The sequence below is a fragment of the Magallana gigas genome, chromosome 8, assembly GCF_963853765.1.
Source record: "Magallana gigas chromosome 8, xbMagGiga1.1, whole genome shotgun sequence".
Classification (NCBI taxonomy): domain Eukaryota; kingdom Metazoa; phylum Mollusca; class Bivalvia; order Ostreida; family Ostreidae; genus Magallana; species Magallana gigas.
The window spans coordinates 19027786-19047917 of NC_088860.1; the positions used below are offsets into that span (position 1 = coordinate 19027786).

The 20132-nt window shown below is 32.8% G+C and overlaps 1 protein-coding gene across 4 annotated transcripts in view; it reads right to left on the reverse strand.

Annotated features, from left to right (window-relative positions):
* Positions 1-19702, reverse strand: part of LOC105332906 (biotin--protein ligase) — a 34313-nt gene extending 14611 nt beyond the window's left edge. Inside the window, exons 1-10 of one of the 4 annotated variants that reach the window (XM_011435644.4) lie at positions 19623-19702; positions 17963-18121; positions 17472-17587; positions 13719-13886; positions 13019-13172; positions 11944-12761; positions 8026-8205; positions 5829-6094; positions 5240-5307; positions 4207-4367 (exon numbers count right to left, since the gene is read on the reverse strand). In XM_011435644.4, coding sequence (XP_011433946.3) covers positions 4207-4367; positions 5240-5307; positions 5829-6094; positions 8026-8205; positions 11944-12761; positions 13019-13172; positions 13719-13886; positions 17472-17587; positions 17963-18107 — 2076 coding nt within the window. In that variant the 5' untranslated portion in view covers positions 18108-18121; positions 19623-19702. Of the gene's footprint in view, positions 1-4206; positions 4368-5239; positions 5308-5828; positions 6095-8025; positions 8206-11943; positions 12762-13018; positions 13173-13718; positions 13887-17471; positions 17588-17962; positions 18122-19567 lie in introns of all 4 variants that reach the window. The other 3 variants (XM_011435645.4, XM_066068282.1, XM_011435643.4) reach the window with 3 other exon arrangements.
* Positions 19703-20132: the final 430 nt, after the last annotated feature.

Genomic DNA, 20132 nt, shown 5'->3' on the forward strand with positions numbered 1-20132 from the left:
CAATATTCTTACACATATTACATGTAATATATCTTCTTCTTCTTCACATCTCAGTGACAGCATACATTGAAAATGATCAAATAAAGTGCCAAAAACATTGGAATTCCATGAAGGAATTTCAAAGAAAGCCCTTTTTTCTCTGACTTTCCGTGTAATATAACCTGTATTGCTAATACCATTTAAACAGAATCGTGAGATGATTAAAACCATAAACTCATACTTTGTAGATTGATATTAGCCGAGGCTTTTTACATGACAAAGAATTTTGATTAAAATTTTGTAATTATTTTTTTTAACAAATTTGAAATGGTCCAAAAATATCCTAGTTATTTCCACGTAGTTTTTCTTTCTTATCTTGGTTAGTTCACCAAGAACTTCATTACCGCCATTTATAAAGAGCAAGGAAATTGAAATCAGTCAAGAGCACACACGACAGATATTTTAAATTGCAAAGACCTGGGATTGGTAATTCAAAATAAATACATTGGAAAAAAGAACATGAAATCAATATATATAGGGCAACATTTTTAAAGTATTGACTAATCTCAAAAAGAAAATACTTATTGGTAATAATATACGCCTAATAAGGTGCGAGTTCATGAGAGACAGATTAGATCAAAGACACCTAAGCTATGTCAACAAAAGTGCAAAATAACCCAGGTCTTCTCTTCACTTAATTTCTATTTTTTTTTTTAAAGCACTGACTGACATCAATAAACTATCCTATGACATGTGTCAGCTAATGAAAGTCAATCATCTGTTTTATTCCTAAATAATAAGAATGCAGGACCCCGCTTTATATCTTATAATTCCAGGATAAAAATCAATGAAGATGAAGCGCAAAATCTTTGATAATCCTGGAAGAGAAACAGAATACCAGTATGTGTACATGAACATCATAATCTGCCAATAAAGGAGATTTTGTTCTTCAGTTAGAGGTGAGAAACTTGTGAATTAACCTAAAGAATCCAAGATCTCTGATTTCTGTAATAATTAAAAATTGTTTTTCAACAATATACAGAATCAGAAGGACATAATCCATCCAAGCAAGCTGTTGGGCTCAGCTTCCTTTTATCGTTTTGTATAATGCACATGCATAAATGAACCCATACAAGTATATTAACCTAGAAAGCCATCAAGGTTAATCATAATATAAATGTCATAATAAACAGCCATGGAATAAGGATTTTTTTTTAACTATCTACTAACGTCACTTTATACAGTAATGTAATGGCACATGTATTTTAGCTCAAATAATGTTGATAATTCCAGATGATATACATATATATATATATATATAAAAAAATCATATACATGAATGCAATAAATTCAAGAGTAATAATTTGCACAGGTTTGCTGTGTACTAAATTTTTTTTTTCCAAAATTAACAGTAGTCCATATATACCCTCATCTTCTTACTTGCAAAATTTACTGAACTATATTCTAAAAGGAATTTTGCAAATGTCACAGTAGAAATCGCTGGTTTTCTGCTTAATTGTTGAACATATTCAATTCCTCATCATACATACACTGTATCTAAAATTCGCCAGCCTCCCAGGAGGTACCGTATGAAATGGCCATAGATCAACAGGGGCTCAATAACAAAAAGCTAAAATCCACTATATTAGATGGCTAATTACCTTCCAACTAATCCTTTTAAATTATATTCAAATCTTTTTATGTAAAAAAAAAATACCTGTATCAAAATATTCAACTGTTTTACAAACCCATCCTTTTGTTAACAAAAATTGACATGACATCAATAAATTTTCCCAATATAACGCAATAAATTAAAAAAATTAAAGATGTACCTGTAAAAGCTATAAAAGGAAACTTATTGGAAAACAGTCTTTAAAGTGCCTGCTCATGTAAACTGCATCGATGTGCGCTTTCGTAAGAATATTAATATTCAGTGAAAATGTCAAGGATTACCTAGTGTTCATATAACAGGTAAAAAATGTGCTGTATCACTGGATATAAACCTTCAGGATACAATTCATTCAATGCTATCACAATTCATTTTACATCTTTCACAGCAGAGGTATTATATTATTCTGCTTCTTATAAACAGCAAAGATCTTACAACAACGGTAACTCCAATCTCTTTAGAGCTTCAAAAATTTATCTTCACAGCAGACGTTTTACCTTAAATTAACCTCACTCACTCCTTTATTGTGCAGAACCAGTAATAAGAATAGAACAGGAAAATCTTCCTAGCAATAGAGATTAAGTAGAACAAAACTATTCTATTTCAAATAAACATTTTCTATCTTAAAAAGTTTTGGGTAACTTAAAAAAATTGCAGATATATAGTCATAAGGATTTCAAGGTAATAAGCTGAAATCGTTATCACTATGGGCAGTGAAAATCTTTAAAGAAAATTTCGTTAACACTTTTCCATAGAGTATAGACAATGAAGAAAATTGCACACATTTGAACAAACACTTTAAACATAGCCAGAAATCTACCTCCAGTCTCCAATACATTAACAGACTGAGGGCTAATCAAAATTATAATACAAAGAATTTTTCTTACTCTCATGTACAATTCATGCCTCGTTATGATTGGCTTCTTCACACTTTTTGGAGGGAAATCTCACCAAGGTGTCACTACAGTAATTCACTGAAGGTTCACCTCAAAACATGGCTGAGGCAAAACTAGAGGTACTGTGAGCAAGCTCACAACTGATACCCCCCGCTAAGAAAAATTTTATATTTAAAAATTTTGAATTATTGGTATACTGAGCCGGATTTTTTGCGAAAAAATTTTTCCACACATTTATTTTTTCCTAAAAAAAAATTCATCGTGGCAGGCCATTTTCAGAGAGACGGGGATGAGAGTCTAAAAATAGTTTTATGTGGCCTGAGACAGGCAAGCTTTGTGTCAAATTTTAGTTTCTAATATTTCCATCAATACAAGACATGACACAGACAGAATTTAACATTTTTGAAACAATGACCTTGAACTTCCTTAATTGAACTTGGGTCAAGGTCATGACACACCCTTAGGTCATAAGCAATCTTTGGTTGAAGTAAAAACTTCCAATGTTTCCCCATAAGAAAGATATGGACCGAACACGAATTTTGCATTTTTTCTGCCAGTGACCTTGACCTTTCCCAAATGACCTTGGGTCAAGGTCATGACATACCCTTAGGTCATAAGCAATCTTTGTGTGAAATAAGAACTTCCAATGCTTCTCCATAAGAAAGATATGGACCGGACATGAATTTTGCATTTTTTCTACCAGTGACCTTGACCTTGCCCGAATGACTTTGGGTCAAGGTCATGACACATTCTTAAGTCATAAGCAATTTTTGTGTGAGGTAAGAACTTCCAAAGTTTCTCCATAAGAAAGATATGGACCATACACGATTGCACAGACAGACGGACAGACGGACAGATGGACAAGGTGATTCCTATATACCTCCGCAAACTTTGTTTGCAGGGGGTATAATAATTCCTGAATTCCCCTTTGATTTTTGGGTGATTTCACCCAGGACAGGAGCTGTTTTTTGTTTTTTTTGAAAAACAATATCTAAGATGTCCGACTATCCCGGTTTTGTACATGTAACAGTGCAAGGTCATTTGATTTACTGATGTGCGTTGTTTCCAGAGGGGGAAAAAAGCATGGGCTTTATTTTCAAGCGCATGTGTAACTTCGACATAAACAATGTCTCATGAACGTTTGGATGCACGTGTGTTTTTTCTACTAGATTGTAAAAGAAGTGTTATATATTTAAAAAGACGTAAAGAGGATTTCTCCTAGAAGTTTGTTTTTAATGTCTAATCTCTATCTAAAGTTGCAAAATTCTGGTAAGAATACAAAGTGAAAACTAGTACTGTAGTGATACCGGCATTAAGCATTTATCTACATGTATAAACAACTGCAAGACTTTTTTTTCATATCTCCAAAATCAAAGGAGTTTCACCTTCTCACTTGTAGATTGAGAAGATTAAGAATATACATGATGAAGAGAAAAGTTTAATGAGTTGACCTACCGGTACTTACCGGTGTACCTGTATGTGAGACTGGTCTTGAGCATCTGACCATTGTCTCAACCACGAAGGATCTCCAACAAAGAGAAGTAAAGACAAAGAAACTCAACTCTTAAAAATTAAGAAGACTTAAACAAAGTTGTACTGGACCAATTCAACATTTTCTCTCTGCTTCTGACAACATACATTTCAAGAAGCAATATCAATTACCTCGTATCCTGGTAAGGTACGGACACTCTCCACCACAGCCAATGAGGTGATGTGTTGAAGGTAAGAAACGGCCCGCCCCAAAGAATTTTCCAACTCGACTCTCACATGGAGGGAGAACATAGCACAACCTTCCGGGCTTAACCACGAGTTACCTCCCCTTCCTATGGATAAAAACATACTCTACATATACAGGGTAAATATCTTCTAAGAACGGAAATGATCGAATCATTTGAAAGCTTGACTTTTATTCTTTTATGCTATACTTCATGACACAGGTTTAAAGTGAGTATTGTTTGTTAAATAGAACAAATACAGTCAATTCATGCAAGCATATCTTTTACAGCATACATACATCATAGCGTAGCAATTAAACCTCTTAACATAGCATTGGAATCTCACATCATAGCATGTCATTTGATTAACATTCGTCATAGCATAGCACAGCATACGATAGAATATCAACCTTGTTTTAGTGGTTATTTTTATAAGAAAAAACTTAAAGTTGAAATTGCATATTAGTAGGAAACTTGTTTTTTTTTAATGATTTACTTCAAAACATTTGGAACCCTTCTGTACACAGAAATGTGTTTCAAATTTCATAGAATAGCGTAGCAGTATCATACCATTGCATACTATATCATTAAGCCTTTTATTTCAATTTCTCATAGCATAGCATAAGGTCTCATAGCATTCCATAGGAATCTCATAACATACCCAATATCATTAAAATTGCATACCATAGCATAGCATAAAACTGTAAAAGATATGCGAGAAATGACTGTACCTTTAGTAGTTCAAACAATTCAAGAATTTTTTAATTGATTTATTCAAATGTAACTAAATAAAAACAATCCAGATTATGAATGCAAATCTTTTATCATAGTTTTTACTATATAAGATAATTTTGATATTCATATTCATGTTGTGTTGAGGTAGAAATGCAACAGCTCATAATTAAAACCAAGGTGAACACATGCAAGTAGAGATATGATGAAATTAAGAAAGAATGATGAAGAAACACAAACATATCTACCTTGTCCTTGGGTTTGCCTACCAGCAATGGCTATCAAACCCACAGACTTAGGCTCAGAGTACATCAGGCTGAAAAGAGAAAACAAATCTACAAATCTGATGGGGGCCATTCTCCACAGTAAAACCGAACACCTATTTTAATCCAATTAAAATGGATTTTAAGGAGGCTGGGTGGTCAAGATCTACAAGTATATCCTAAATCTTTAGATATGATATATTTTAGCTCAAAAAATTAAATAATTTCCTATACTGTGGAATCATTAAATTTTGTGGTGAATCAATTTTCATGGAATTCAGGGGTACCTCTCAACCACGAATTAACATCCTCCACGAATTAATAAATTAGGGTTATAAAGTCATATTTCCTTTCGTGGGTATAAGAAAATACAGGAAATTACGTCCCAACGAACCTATAAAATTTCAGTAATCCACAAAAATTGGCCCCCATGAAGTTTAATAGTTTAAATAATTTATTTCAAACTCTTCTCTAAAGGAGATCAATAAAGTCTAAACTAAAAATAGCCATGACCATCCAGCTCTCTTAATAAGAAGAATAAAGAAATAAACGATATCTAAATTTCTCTGTCTACCCATCTAACAATGGCATGGTGGACGGAACAACATCAGTGTACACGACGACATTTCCGAGCTTGGTTGTCGTCAGATTGTCCCAGTATTCATCAATGTTAAAGTATTTCAAGTTCTCCATCTTGTCAGTGACCACAGGAAGCACTGAGGGCGTGACTGTGACCTCGGACATAAGACGTGGAAAAAACTGGAGGCTAACAGAGGTGGATTTCAGGAATCCGCTTTTTAGTCGTGATGCAAGTCCATTAATAAAGCGCACCTTGTTCGCCTGCAGAAAAAATTGAGCATCCAAAATGGTTTTATAAAACTTATATTTTGATTCTCAGGCTAAAAATTTCAAATTATAATGCAATAGGGATTTATTTCATTTTTGCAAGAATTGAAAGGGATAGTAACTCAATTTTCATCTTCAAATTGAATTATTCCCTTTTCAATATGGCAAAAACAAAATTATCGATGGGGCAGTATTTGACCAGATAAGGCAGAGCTTAGGAACCAATGCTTTAATTCTAACATTCAAACATCTTCGCTAGCCAAGGGTTTTCAGTCCACTTTGCAAAGTGGACTGAAAACCCTTGGCTAGCGAAGATGACATTCAAAAGACAAATTAAGAAATAATAGAGCAACAAGGTTTTTGCATTTTTTGAATTTAATTAAAAAACAATACCTCCTAAAGCCTTAATTGATACCCAATACAATTAATACAATATATTTCTGATGTTATGATAAAATGAAGCTTTATAGGAGTGCGTTATAAGAAATAACATAAAAGAAAAAAGTAAAAATTGTATGCTGTTGAAATTTTATATACAGTATGATGCTATCGTCAAGAACATTTTCCTTATTTTTTTAATGAATCCATTTTACAAATCTTCATTCGTAATGATCCAAATATGTAGCATTTTAATAATTTTAGATGACCCCCACTAAAAACCAGACGGTAGAATTTAGTATTTTTTACATATAAGGCAGGAAATGATTTTACTAATCATATATAACAATTTGAGAAAAAAAACTATTGTAGTATTTTTTTAAACTGCTTTGATGTGCGGAAAATTACAGTTTCCTATATTCCTATAGTAAATGTACCTCTACTCTGAGATGGTCCCTAAAATGAACCAGACGGTTGATTTTCTTGAAATTTCGCAAATAAACTAGAGTTGGTTTAAATTACATATGGTTAAAAAATAAAGAGTTTTGCTATTGTAGTTTTTCCGCAAGAACCCCAAATCGGCCTCCTTAATAAAGTGAGTTAATCTATTCAATTGTTCATATTAAACATTTCTGAGAATCATTGTTTTTCTTATTTCATGAGAAATTTGTCTTTAAAAAAGTAAGTTAAAATATTTGCATATCAGGTTTTATAAAGTAACTGTGCATGCAATTTGGCAGGTTGTTTTCAATTGGATTATTTCTTTGCATTTTGTCAAAATCAAGTAAAAAATAAAAATACGTGTATCCATAATTCATAAAGATTTTGATAAAAAAAAAAAACCACACTGTATTAAAAGAGTTGGGGCCTAATTTTAAGATCCTAGAAACCCAACTAAATAAAGTTAATGAGAATTACCAGAAATATTTAAATCCATCGGTGAGATTAAGTACAAATTGTGAATTACATAAAATACATTTTCATGCATATGGTATATATTTTTTTAATGACCTGGAACATTTTTTTTCAAAAGAAAAATTCTAGTAAATGTTTGTTAAGTCAAACTATAGTTTATGATCATGCACATTAAATAATAAAAGCAAAATTCTGTAAAAATGTTCTCTTTTTCTTCTATTTTTTAAAGAAATAAATAAAGATCTTTATGAATTAAAATGAATAAATTGCAAAATTCATCATGTTTAAAAAAAATTTGTGTAATTTATTCATTTGCATATATATCGTCAATCAAAGACAGAAAGCAAAATTTAAAATTTAAAAATTCATTTACAAAAAAACCTCTAGAATTTGAACTACAAAATATATTGCGAAATGATAAAAAAAAAAAATAATCCAAAAACCAATAAACTTTTAAATTGACCCATTTACCGGGCCTTCAACTTTTAAACACAGACTTTTTACGATGTATTCCAGAAAAATACAAGTTACATAATTAATTTCACAGTTGAGAAAAAGGTCAATGTATTTTTTTCTTTCTTGAGAATATAGCCTGAAGTTACGTGTACATGTACTTTTATTATCTAACTTACCTGGTCATTCGTCAGGAGAAAGCAAGGTGAGAGTTCAGGTTGTGAGACCTGTTCACACCTGATCCCCATGCTGGTTAACATGAGGGTGAGAATTTGGAAGCGTGTGGGGTTATACTTCTTCAGCTGGTTGAATTCGTCCTGATTGAGGGCTACATCCGTCGGATCCTGATCCAACAAGACCTACAACGAAATCATGACATTAATACACATCCTGAGCACTGCTCCCTGACCTACAGGACACAGGGAGCTGTGTTAATTAACTGTTTCCTTCATTTATTCAATGCTATACACATACCATAAGTATCCTTTAGACCTTAAAAAAGAAACCTGAATACAATGTACAATTAAATTAGTGTAGACCCAAAAAATGAAATACACTATATGAAAGTGCAAACTACAGATTATAGATATGAATTGTCAAGGGCTTTGGGCATGGGTTAGGGAGAGGTGGGAGGGGGGCTATTTCTTGTAGATTATCTTTAGATGCCTGCATGGTACCACTTCTATCAAATACCTGCATAAAATCAATTCTTTAATGTTAAAGGGGAAAAAAATGTTTTTTACAAAAGAATGAAACAAAACATTATCATATACATGTATACACAAGTACATATATATATTTTAACTTTACTTACATGTCAAATTTTTCTTATTAATTTCTTAAATATACTATGTTCTTTGGAATGTCCCAGGTGTTAAGAATATAAGTACAAGAGGCCCAGGGGCCACATCGCTCACCTGAGCAACAATTGCCTTAATTCTGATCAAATTAACATAACAGTATCAAACTATCTTGACAACTAAGTACAGTAAAAAATTGAAAATCTGCCAATTTTTATCCACCTCTTTATTTTTGGTAAATACCAAGCCCCTTTTGTTGTTGTACCTGTAAGAAGATTTTTCTCTATTCCTATATAGCCCCCCCCCCCCCCCCCCATTTTGTGGCACCTCTTTTCGTTAAGGAATCAGGGTTTCATCAAACTGAAATCTGCATAACCTGTGCTTTCACACTAAGTACTGAGTTTAGGACCGAAAACTTTCCCAGAATATTTTTAAAGATTTTCTCTATATATTCCTATGTAAAAATCCAAACCGCCATCAAGGCCCCACCCTACCACTAGGGACTGTGATTTTGCAAAGTTAACTTGAATTTACATAGTTACCCAAGGATGCCTCTACACAAGTTTAAGCTTTTCTGGCCAACTTCTTTTAATAGTCTTAAAAAAGAAGATTTTTAAAGATTTTCTCTATATATTCCTATGTAAAACTTGATCTTCCAATTGGGGCCCCACCCTACCCCCAGGGACTATGATATGAACAAACTTGAATCTACACTACCTGAGGATGCTTCCATTTTAAGTTGAGCTTTTCTGGCCTAATAGTTTTGAGAAAAAGATTTTAAAAGATTTTCTCTACATATAAAAATTTATCCCCCATTGTAGCCCCACCCTACCCCCAGGGACCATGCTTTGAACAAACTTGAATCTACAATACCTAAGGATGCTTCCATTATAATTTGGGCTTTCCTGGTCTAATAGTTTTTGAGAAGAAGATTTTTAAAGATTTTCTCTATATATTCCTATGTAAAACTTGAACCCCCCATTGTGGCCCCACCCTACCCCCCGGGACCATGATTTGAACAAACTTGAATCTACACTATCTGAGGATGCTTCCATTTTAATTTGAGCTTTTCTGGCTTGATAGTTTTTGAGAAGAAGATTTTTAAAGATTTTTCTCTATATATTCCTATGTAAAACTTGATCCCCCTCTTGTGGCCCCTCCCTACCCCTGGGGACCATGATTTGAACAAACTTGAATCTACACTACCTGAGGATGCCTCCACACAAGTTTAAGCTTTTCAGGCCAAATAATTTTTGAGAAGAAGATTTTTGAAAAATACCAACAAATTTTCAATAATTCTCAATTATCTCCCCTTTAAAGAGGGTGTGGCCCTTCATTTGAGAAAACTTAAATCCCCTACACCTAGTGGTGCTTTGTGCCAAATTTGGTTGAAATCTGCCCAGCGGTTCTTGAGAAGAAGATAAAAATGTGAAAAGTTTACAACAACGATGACGACGACTATGACAACGACAACGACAGACAACGGACAAGTTGTGATCAGAAAAGCTCACTTGAGCCTTTGACTCAGGTGAGCTAAGAAGGGAACTGTCAATGGAAATGAAGTGCCAGATTGGTGAAATTGCAAAGCACGGAACAAATCTTGTGAATTTTAACCTTGATTGCTAAAAAAATTTAAACTTTTGTATAATAAAAAAATAGAGCATATATTTAATGTGGGCTCTTATTCTCTGTGGATTGGAAAAGATACTAAGGGATGCTAATATAGGCAAAGATGGGTTGCTCAATGGGATGAATATTGTACATACATGTCATCTATCTACCGTAGTTTGTTATATATGCAACTTTCCAAGAGACAAATATTGAAAAAAAAAAAAGTAATTTCATGCTTACAGATTACAGTAATTTTCTGGAAAATATTTTACTCCATTTTGGACGACTGTTATCTAAAACTCCCGTGGCTTATATGCATCCTTAAGTACAACCAAAAGATCAACTTTAACCAAGAAATTCATTCTGGTGGGGCATTGGAACCAGTAATGAATCGGATCCTGTGGTTAAAGTCATCTAATCAACGTCAATTTTGAAAAGTTCAGGGACATAATAGAGCAAGAGGGGACCAATTTTGTGGAATTTTAATAAACTTTTCGACAAATATGAACCAGTTTTGAATAAAAGTTTAAGAAAACAAAGTTAATTACAACCTGCTCTACAAATATGGATTAATGAAATGCATGCAAGACAAAGGGGAAAAAAAGCGAATTGTCAAACTTTTCCTTCAAAATGTCAAGTATATTTGTGCCTGAAATCCGGGAAGCATATAATGAATTTTTTATATGGGAAAATCCATGTCTTACAGACGCAATTTTTTATTTTACAAAACTCAATCCAAATCAAGTACCGGTATATATTAAAATTGCTAATATATTTATTTCTACCAAGTAACAATCCCTTTTTTCCTCTTTTTTTTTTTCATAAGCACCGATACATAATATATACATTATATAACATACCCACAGAGTCAAACACTTGGAATCATTTAAGTAACGTAGGTATTTAAAAGTAGAGCATTTATTTATATAGAGCATTTACAATACTGAATAGTATTCAGGAAAAAGAGAACTATACTGTTATATCAAATAAATGCATGTCATATGTGTAAAATTTAATTTTCAAATTTCAATCCAGTTTAAATTTTCATATCAATAAGATTACCAGGTACACATGCAACCCTAACAAAAATAAAAACAAAGGTCATGAGCCTTAGCAGTCATCACAGTGATAAATATTGCAATCCCCTCTGATTAAAATCCAGAAGTGACGTTCATAGCATGTTGATTAAATCCAAATATATTTTTTAAAACAAGGGTCAATGCTCCCTCTGTGTTAAAAAGAAAACCAGAAACGGCAAATATAATTTTTTATATTCTCTTACGTTTTTTTTTAATGATACTAAGGAAGTACGTGCCTAGCAAGTTAATTTTCCAACACAAAAAAAACACCCACCACTTTGGTTTCCCTTTAAAAAGAAACCTGAACAAAACAAAGGGGAAAATACTAGATAAGAAATTTGTTTAAATGCAATTTTAAAATGTTAAAAGTTTACAGTTGGTGTTAGGAAGACAAATAAAACTATATAAGTAAGTTTTATGACTTGGGTAAACATGCAAAAGATAAAATTTCTTTGGCACTGATATTCATTGAATTGTATTCCATCCTTCAGATGCCTAAAGGTATGTAGTGTAATGAAATTTGTGTGCTACATCCATGTAGGCAGTTTATTTATTTTATCACCATGTAATGTTCTTACACTTTGGATATGTATCTTTATAAGGTTACCTGAGAAAGAATGGCTTTGCCGGCAGGTGCTTGCTCTGCCACATTCTGAGAGACCTCGACCACCACTGTTTGTTCTTTGTTGTCGGTTGCCAATCCTTTAACCTTGATATCCGATCTGTTAGTGTCCATCATGTAAGAGTACCGCCCACACAACAACGCAATATTCTTGTGCTCTTCAAAGTTAACAATACGTATCCCAGGTCCCTTGTACAGTTCTCTCCTGGGTACAAAGTTCGCGTCTACATTGCTCCCAAAACTGATCAGCCTGCCGCCCTTTTCAAAATACCGACAAATGATGTCATCGTTTTGATCATACAGATTTTCTTCGGTCAGGACCAGTAGAGCTGTGTTTTCAGCCCAAGGCACAGTGTGAACTTCATCATGCTTCAGATGGTAGATGACATAGCAGTCATTGTGTACACATTGATACAAGACCTGTTTCAAGCTCTCAAACTTCCGAGTTGCATCTTTCTTCCCACAATACACCACAATGTTCGGAGGTTTGGAGTATTTCTCGTTTGAGTCAACAGATGGGGGTACCATGCTGAAGTCATTGGGGTCAAACATGATCTCCCCAGACCCGCTCTCGCCCATGACTATATCCATGTCCTCTATGTTGGAGTTGTTCATATCTACCTCGTTCTCTGCCTCCACCCCTTCCCAGTCTTGGCTGGACATTTCCATCGCCTCGTGATTGGCCAGACTGACAGAGTCAGCCATCGACTCATTGGACCACTGACTGCTAGCATCCTCCACTGTCGTTACTTCCCTCAGGTCAGAATTGACCAAGTTTGCTGCCTTTCCTTTTGTTTGAATGCCTGAAAAACAAAAAACTAACATGAAAAGAGAGATAACTCCATTTTCATAAACTTTTCAAGTGTTAACAGTAGTCAATAATATAGTACAAATTAAAAGTTTGCACAAAGTCTATTCATCTAAATACATGTACTTATTGCAGCCTTAATATTGGGTTTATTTTTTTTTAAATTAAAACATTGAAATAAAAACTTCAATATTGATGGATACACATGTTCATCTCCATGCATATGCATTTGATCGTAGAAATAACACTCACTGATGATTCTGTTAACTTGCAGATCTTCTTCCATTATTATGGCATTATCAATGAATGATAAACACAGAGTGAGGAAGTCGGATTCCGAGCACTGCATCACGATACCAAAAGGAGGACCTGTATTCCAAGCCACTGGATGACCATGATCCAAAATCTACATAATTACATATAGTGAAATCGGTCTCAAAATTCTTTGGTAAAATTCTGACAAACGTACTAATGATCATTAAATGAAAACTTTAAAGCTACAGGATATATTTCATACGTTAATGGACATTTTAAAAAGTAATATCACTTCTTCTTATCTTGTACTGCAGATCTTCTGAAGTGAAATATATATAGAGAGAGAGAGGAGGGGAGGGGGCACATGATGGGATCCTTCCTTTATAATATTGTAGCATTTCAAATCTGATCTTAATATAAAAAAAATTTCCACAACTTTTTCAGATTTACCTTTTAAATGTACAGCAGCACATATGAATGTGTTACACATATAAAGGGTTTATAGCTTGTACATGTGTATCAATTATTATGAAAAAACAAAAATAAAAAGATTTCTTAATATTGTACATATATTATCTATCACTCGGTCTCCCACTCTCATAACCAAACAATATTAATACATACAGATACAAACAAGCGCACAGAAACAAGATTTTAGTGAAATAGCATTTAGAAAACTAAAAGCACACCAACTCACATGGAATGATTTGTTGAGTGAAACATGACTCTGTTGCTCAGCAAACGTCTCCACGTCCGCGGGTCGAAGAGACTCTAAAAGAACGACGACTTCGCGATCCTCTGCGGTCAGCTTAGCATGGCCAATGTCTTTGTAGTACGCCGTCCATTTATCCAGATTTACCTGAACCTATCGAGACATGTATAAAAAATTTTAAAAATGAGAATATATGCATGAATCATGTATTGATATTTGCAAAATATACACAAACTGTACATGTACATGTATTTGATTTTTTTTTAAATAAATAGTTCTGAAGGAAGAGTTTTACTGTGATTTGACAGAAAAAAATATATCTGTTAGTCATCATATGAATAGACTTTACAAAATACATGCATATAAATTTTCACTTTATCAAAACCATCCTTTGAAATTCTCTTTGTAAAAATATTTGTTGAATTCATGTAGGAATGAAGATTGCACAAGTTGAAGAATTCAAGGCCAATTTAGCAAATTTCAATAACATGTAGTCTTATTCATTTGACACTCCTAATTGGAAAACGAGGTGTATAAAGGCGAATTTGTTCATGTGTTCGATGAGTGTTCTGGTATTTGTTTTTACGTTAATACTTCTTATCTTCTAATAAAGTACATAAAAATTAGCACTGCTTTAAAAGTTTAATGAGTTATCATTTAATTGTGAAAATTGTTATGTTATAGCATACAATAATGTATAGCTGTTAATGATGTAATGATTAACACCATGTAATAAGTGTTAATTTAATAAAATGCCTTAATCCCTTGTTGACAATGTTGTGATCAACATCCTTGCTATGCACTTAAGTCAAGGTCATACATGCCATATGTATCTGGAGTACCCAAAATGCACCATATTTTTTACCCCATTCACAGGATCTCGGCGGGACACAAAGTGTTCAAAGGAAATGAAAATCTGTACAGCTTGTATAATTTTAATGTTGCCATTTTCCTTTTTCTCTTGCTCGCTTGCAAGACACTGGAAAATTGTGTTTGACACAGGACCTTCCAAAGCTTGTACAGTGTACACAAAACATCGCATGTGAAGGCGTGAACTGTCATTTGGGATACCGGTAATTATCTAGCAATAAAAACGTATCAAGATATCCCTTTAGGTAGCTTTGTTTTTAAATCAAGGGGTACCTAATATATCTGGCCAGCTTAAGAAATAGACAAATCTTGCTGACCCAGCTATCAGTAAGTAATATATGATTTTAACCATGATTATTTCGCTAAAAAAAAAGGACATGGTTTAAAGTTATATGTGCAGATATTTATGTAAGTTTGCATTTGAGGCTGGTGTTTGGCATTGCTCATTCTGATACATGTATGTGTAATATGAACAAGATGTAAGACATTGTTTCTCGATCATGTTATACCGAAGTTGGAAAACATGCAAACATTCATCTAAACTGGCTTTATTTGTAAATTCCAGGTGAAAATGGTGATTATGAAAAACAATATACAATTTTAAGGAATGCAAAACTTCATTGCAAAATTAAAAATAATACATTTGCAACAATATACATTCATCGGTTAAGAAATAAGGTACCTTATCAACAGAGTTTAAGCATTATTTTGTACCGTGTTTTTATCATATTTTGGGTGGGAAGTGTACAGTTTTTTCACCCAAATTCAAGTACCGGTATTTATGAGGCTCCTGTACAGTTTTGGAGTCTTAAAATTAATAGATGTATGCAAAATATACAACTATGTGTTTGTAAATACCAATTCATTAGTAGTTTATAGCATGTAACTTTATATCAATAATGTTTGTAAATTGTTTTATTTATTATGTTGAAGGTTGTTAAGAAAACATCTGTTTTATGTGGCATGGACATCATATAACAAATCTGGCATCCATTTCAACCAATGAAAAAGCTCCATATTTATTCATGATGTACATCCATATGTGAAATTAAAATTAGACTTGTAAAACCACTCCTCTATGATTCAATATACAAGATCTAACAACAACAGTATGAGGTCATAACCAATCAGAATCAAGCTTCTTTAAACAAGTCTTACATTAATTTGATGCATTTATTTTTCCCAATTCCAAAGCTCAGTTGTCCATTTTGTGCCAAATAAGTATTTTATGCCAAAATTGTGTATAAAATCTGCCCAATCAACTTTTCACTTATGAATCATGCAAACAACAATAACACAAACTCAGAATCGACACATGCAACTCATCATGACCTTGTTTACAACACAAGACATCAATTTTATAGGTTTGTTAATGAAAGAGATGTCCAAACTGCCGGCTAAGATTTCAGCAGTGGTGATTTCATTGGTTAATTGAAAGGTCACTCTGAAGTGTCCCCACAGAGGGTTTGTTCCCGTTTTGCACACATCTGAAAATTAGGTATCGAAAAAATGTGTGCGAAACGGGAATTTGACCAGGTGAGATAAATGCTTAATTGCTATATCCTATACCCCAATTCCTGCAAGGGCAATTGACAATAAAATAAATAAAACATATCTACTCGCAATTTATATTTACATTATTTACTTAACAATTACTTTACATCTATTACTTTCTTAGATAACAGTACAAATTTTTTTGAGTGAATGTGGTCGTTTTATAAAAAATGTCTGAATTTATAAGGTGATATTATATATGCAGTAGATTGTTTATTCATGTATATTTATGTGTATTCATCTCTAACGTTATTATTGGCAATATTTATAAAATTTCATTACTAGGAGAAGACTATCTAAGTTTTAGAACTTGTGTCTTATCCTTTTGATTTATTCGATAAAAATATGTTCAATTCAATTCATAAATGGAGGAGATGTGTCTAGTGAAAACGCTGCTTGATATTTTTCATTTATGTTGTGGCTTGAATAATCGAAGAAATAGACAAACTGTATGATGATAAATCAACAATTTTATATGCTTCAAAAGCTGTAAAGATTATTTCACAAAACCTATCGACCTAATTCATGCATTTTCAACCTTTTTCAGTTTGAGTTATATCGCATCAATATCAAAATATTATTTTTGTCAGATTTTTTATGTATTTAACCTCTGATTTGAAAAACTAGAAACTACTAAAGCGGTGATGTCATAAGAACTACTGTCAAGGTCGCTACTTCAAAAATTGAAATATTTTGTGATAAAGATCTGTTTTCTTTCATAATATTCTTTCTGTTGATACCAAACAAGCAATTATAAACATGCGTTTTACATAATTTGCAAATCGATTGTAAAAAGAGACACAAGTACCCATGTAGTTTTCCCCTTCATCATATAACTATCCATTGAATCAGCTTTCAATTGGCTTTGGACCAGCAATTTTTCCTGATTCATTTTGTTTTATATTTAATGTGAATGGACAAAAAATTGAAAGTCAAATCATCTTATCGTTATTTTTTTATCAGTGTGCGGAAATTGAAGACTTTTTAAACATATCATTATCTTTATTTTATCAAACGAAAAAATGGTGATAGTTATTAAACCTAAAACACAACAAAATATCTATATTCTTCTTGTTTTATCGTTAAGGCGCTGATAAAACACATGTTAAAACCCAGGTAAAATCTTTGACCGAAAGCAGACTATAATTGCTATCACAACACAAATCACACCTATTGTTCTATACCCAATTATCAAATGTGTGCAAAACGGGAACACACCCCACAGAGAGTGTTGATAGATCTTGCATAGTGAATCATACAGGAGCAGTTTTAATTTAATTAATTACATATAGATAAACTGCTAACATTCCTCACCTTAGGCACAGTTTGTGAGATGGATATTTCATCATCATTAAACAATTCTGTCACGCCCAAATACCCAATCTTCTCCACCAGTTTTGAGTTGCAAAGGGATTGTTTTACATCAACTGCTATTCATAAAAGAAATCAAAGGTAGATGTCTTAATTGCTAACTAACAAATACAAGTAACTCCATTTATACAATGTATATATAAACATAAACATGCAATTATTTACAAATATCATGCAAGTACGTTACTACTAGTACTAGTGTTAATTAAGTAATAGGCTTTTAATAAGGTACTGAGAACCAATTACTTCAAATACCGGTACATATCATTTAACATTGTTACTTGTATTACTCACAATAGAATACTATGACTGGGAAAAAATTGGAATTCTATAACCAAATGTTTTTGATTTACAAAACAGATGAGTTTAAGAAGGATAAATAATAATTGGTTGTAAAACTGTAATGATTATTATAACTGATTTCTTTGACTTGCCTTGAGTTAATGGGCTGACCCTCTGAACTATCACACTCCCGAGTCTGAGAGACGACGAGATGTACCGGTGGACCATTGAGTGGCGGACTCTGTTTCGATACCACTGATACGCTGCAATAATCAGGTAGCCCACAGAGACAAACATTATCACTCAGGATTCTACAAACGAAAGTCACAATTATTACACAGACAGACATTTACCGGTACTAATTATTAGATAGCCAGTCCACATAATTTTATCAAGCTTGATTTCTTTTTTTTAAGCGTAAAGTGAATGTGAAAGTATAATCATCATATGAAACAAGCAACAATTAACAGGTGACCTATAGGTACTTTTAAATTATATTTGGAATTACAATGTATATGTCATTCTATGTACTTTATGAGATTTGAGGAGATTCACATATATTCAATATGACATTTATTTCCTTCACTTAGTCTTTATTTATTTATACAGAATTATAATAGATGGATTTTTCTAATTTGCAGATTTGTGAAAAAAATTGGTGCATACCAGTATATTTTAAAATATATGTGTATAATTATCAAAATTATAGATGTAAAACGATTGAAAAGTTACCGTAAATCTGTATTTTGCATGCAAATTTCTTCAACATATGTTTATCAAACATAACAAAAGTCAAAATTGTTTTCTAGTTTCTTGTTATGAAACTACCAAGCTTCAAATCATCTCTAAATACCATAAAAAATAAGTGAGAAAATCCAAGGGAAAGAAAGACAAATTAATACTTAGATAGAAAGCAACAGAAGTTGATGAAAACCCTCCATGTAAACCATGAGGATATGATAAATCAAGAAAAAGTTTTTGCAGGCTTTTTGCTTTCTGAAATTCTCTAGATTTATCATACGTTTACGAAACATCCTGATGATTTTATGGAGAATTTACACCATCATGTAAACTTTCGTTGCTTTCTATAAGTTTGGCGAGTATCTAGTACATTTTGACACAATGCACTTATCATGTAGCACAAAGATGTAGTCAGGTGATAAGGATGACTGGATAAGTCATTTGATCATTTACCAACCTAGATCTCATCAGAACTCATTGGACAATTGGGAAAACTTCTAAAAAACATTTTGTGAACCGAGACCCCAAATTAATCCAAGATGGTGAGTGCTGCCCTTTACTTTTTCAATGTACAATGATAACACCTTTTCATATAAATCTCGAAGAGGGTGAGTGCCCCCCTTTACTTTTTTAATGTACGTTGAATACACTTTTTTATATAAATCCAAGACGGCGAGTGATGCCCTTTACTTTTTTTTAATGTACTTTGACGAGCTGGATACACATTTTTTACATGACTGGAACGTGGATTACAGTGGATCATTGTGTTCATTGCAATACACAGAAATACATTTAAGATAACCAATTTTAATCATTTTGTGTTTGGGACCAAATCATAAGGAACTGCATTATCCGACAACCAAGCCCCTGTGAAGCGATGTTTTGAAATGTATCAGTGGGTTACTGGGTATATCATTAAGTTGGATCTTATCCATATTTTTCTACGCACTCTCTTGCTTTATCAATCTGTCCAACCTAAAAACAACCTTAAAACCTGTTGTATTCACCATACTTACATCGCAAAAAGATGTTGATCAAACTAAATCAGACATACTACCAGTAACCGCTTACATTTTTAGCGGCAAGTGTCTCTATTTTGTCCTTACCGCATTCGACCGCGATTTCCTCGATTCAAACTGGAAATGGCATTGGCTCAATTAAAGAAAAAACCCGATGACGTTAAATGCCAATGCCATTCCGTATTTTATTTTTTTTTTGGGGGGGGGGGTTACAGATATTTTTATATGTAATCGTTAACACTGTTAAGGTTAATATACACATGCCAAAAGTATGTCAATTTTTTTCCCATGCACACTTTATTTCAAACTTTAAAACAAGACTTATTTTAAAAGGTTTTCGGTTGTTAATTTTTGTCAGAATTTAAAGAAATTTATATCGATTAAAGTTTTTTTTTTTAAATCTTCCTATGATAAACATAATAGTAGATGGCTCGAATGAAATAAAAACTTTTTCTTAAATATTTTTACCTCAAGAGCTTTAGTAACCCCTGATGGTTAATTTTTGTAAGTGTGTGCGAATGTGTTATATTGTAAAATGAAAAACAGTAAATAAAAAATTATT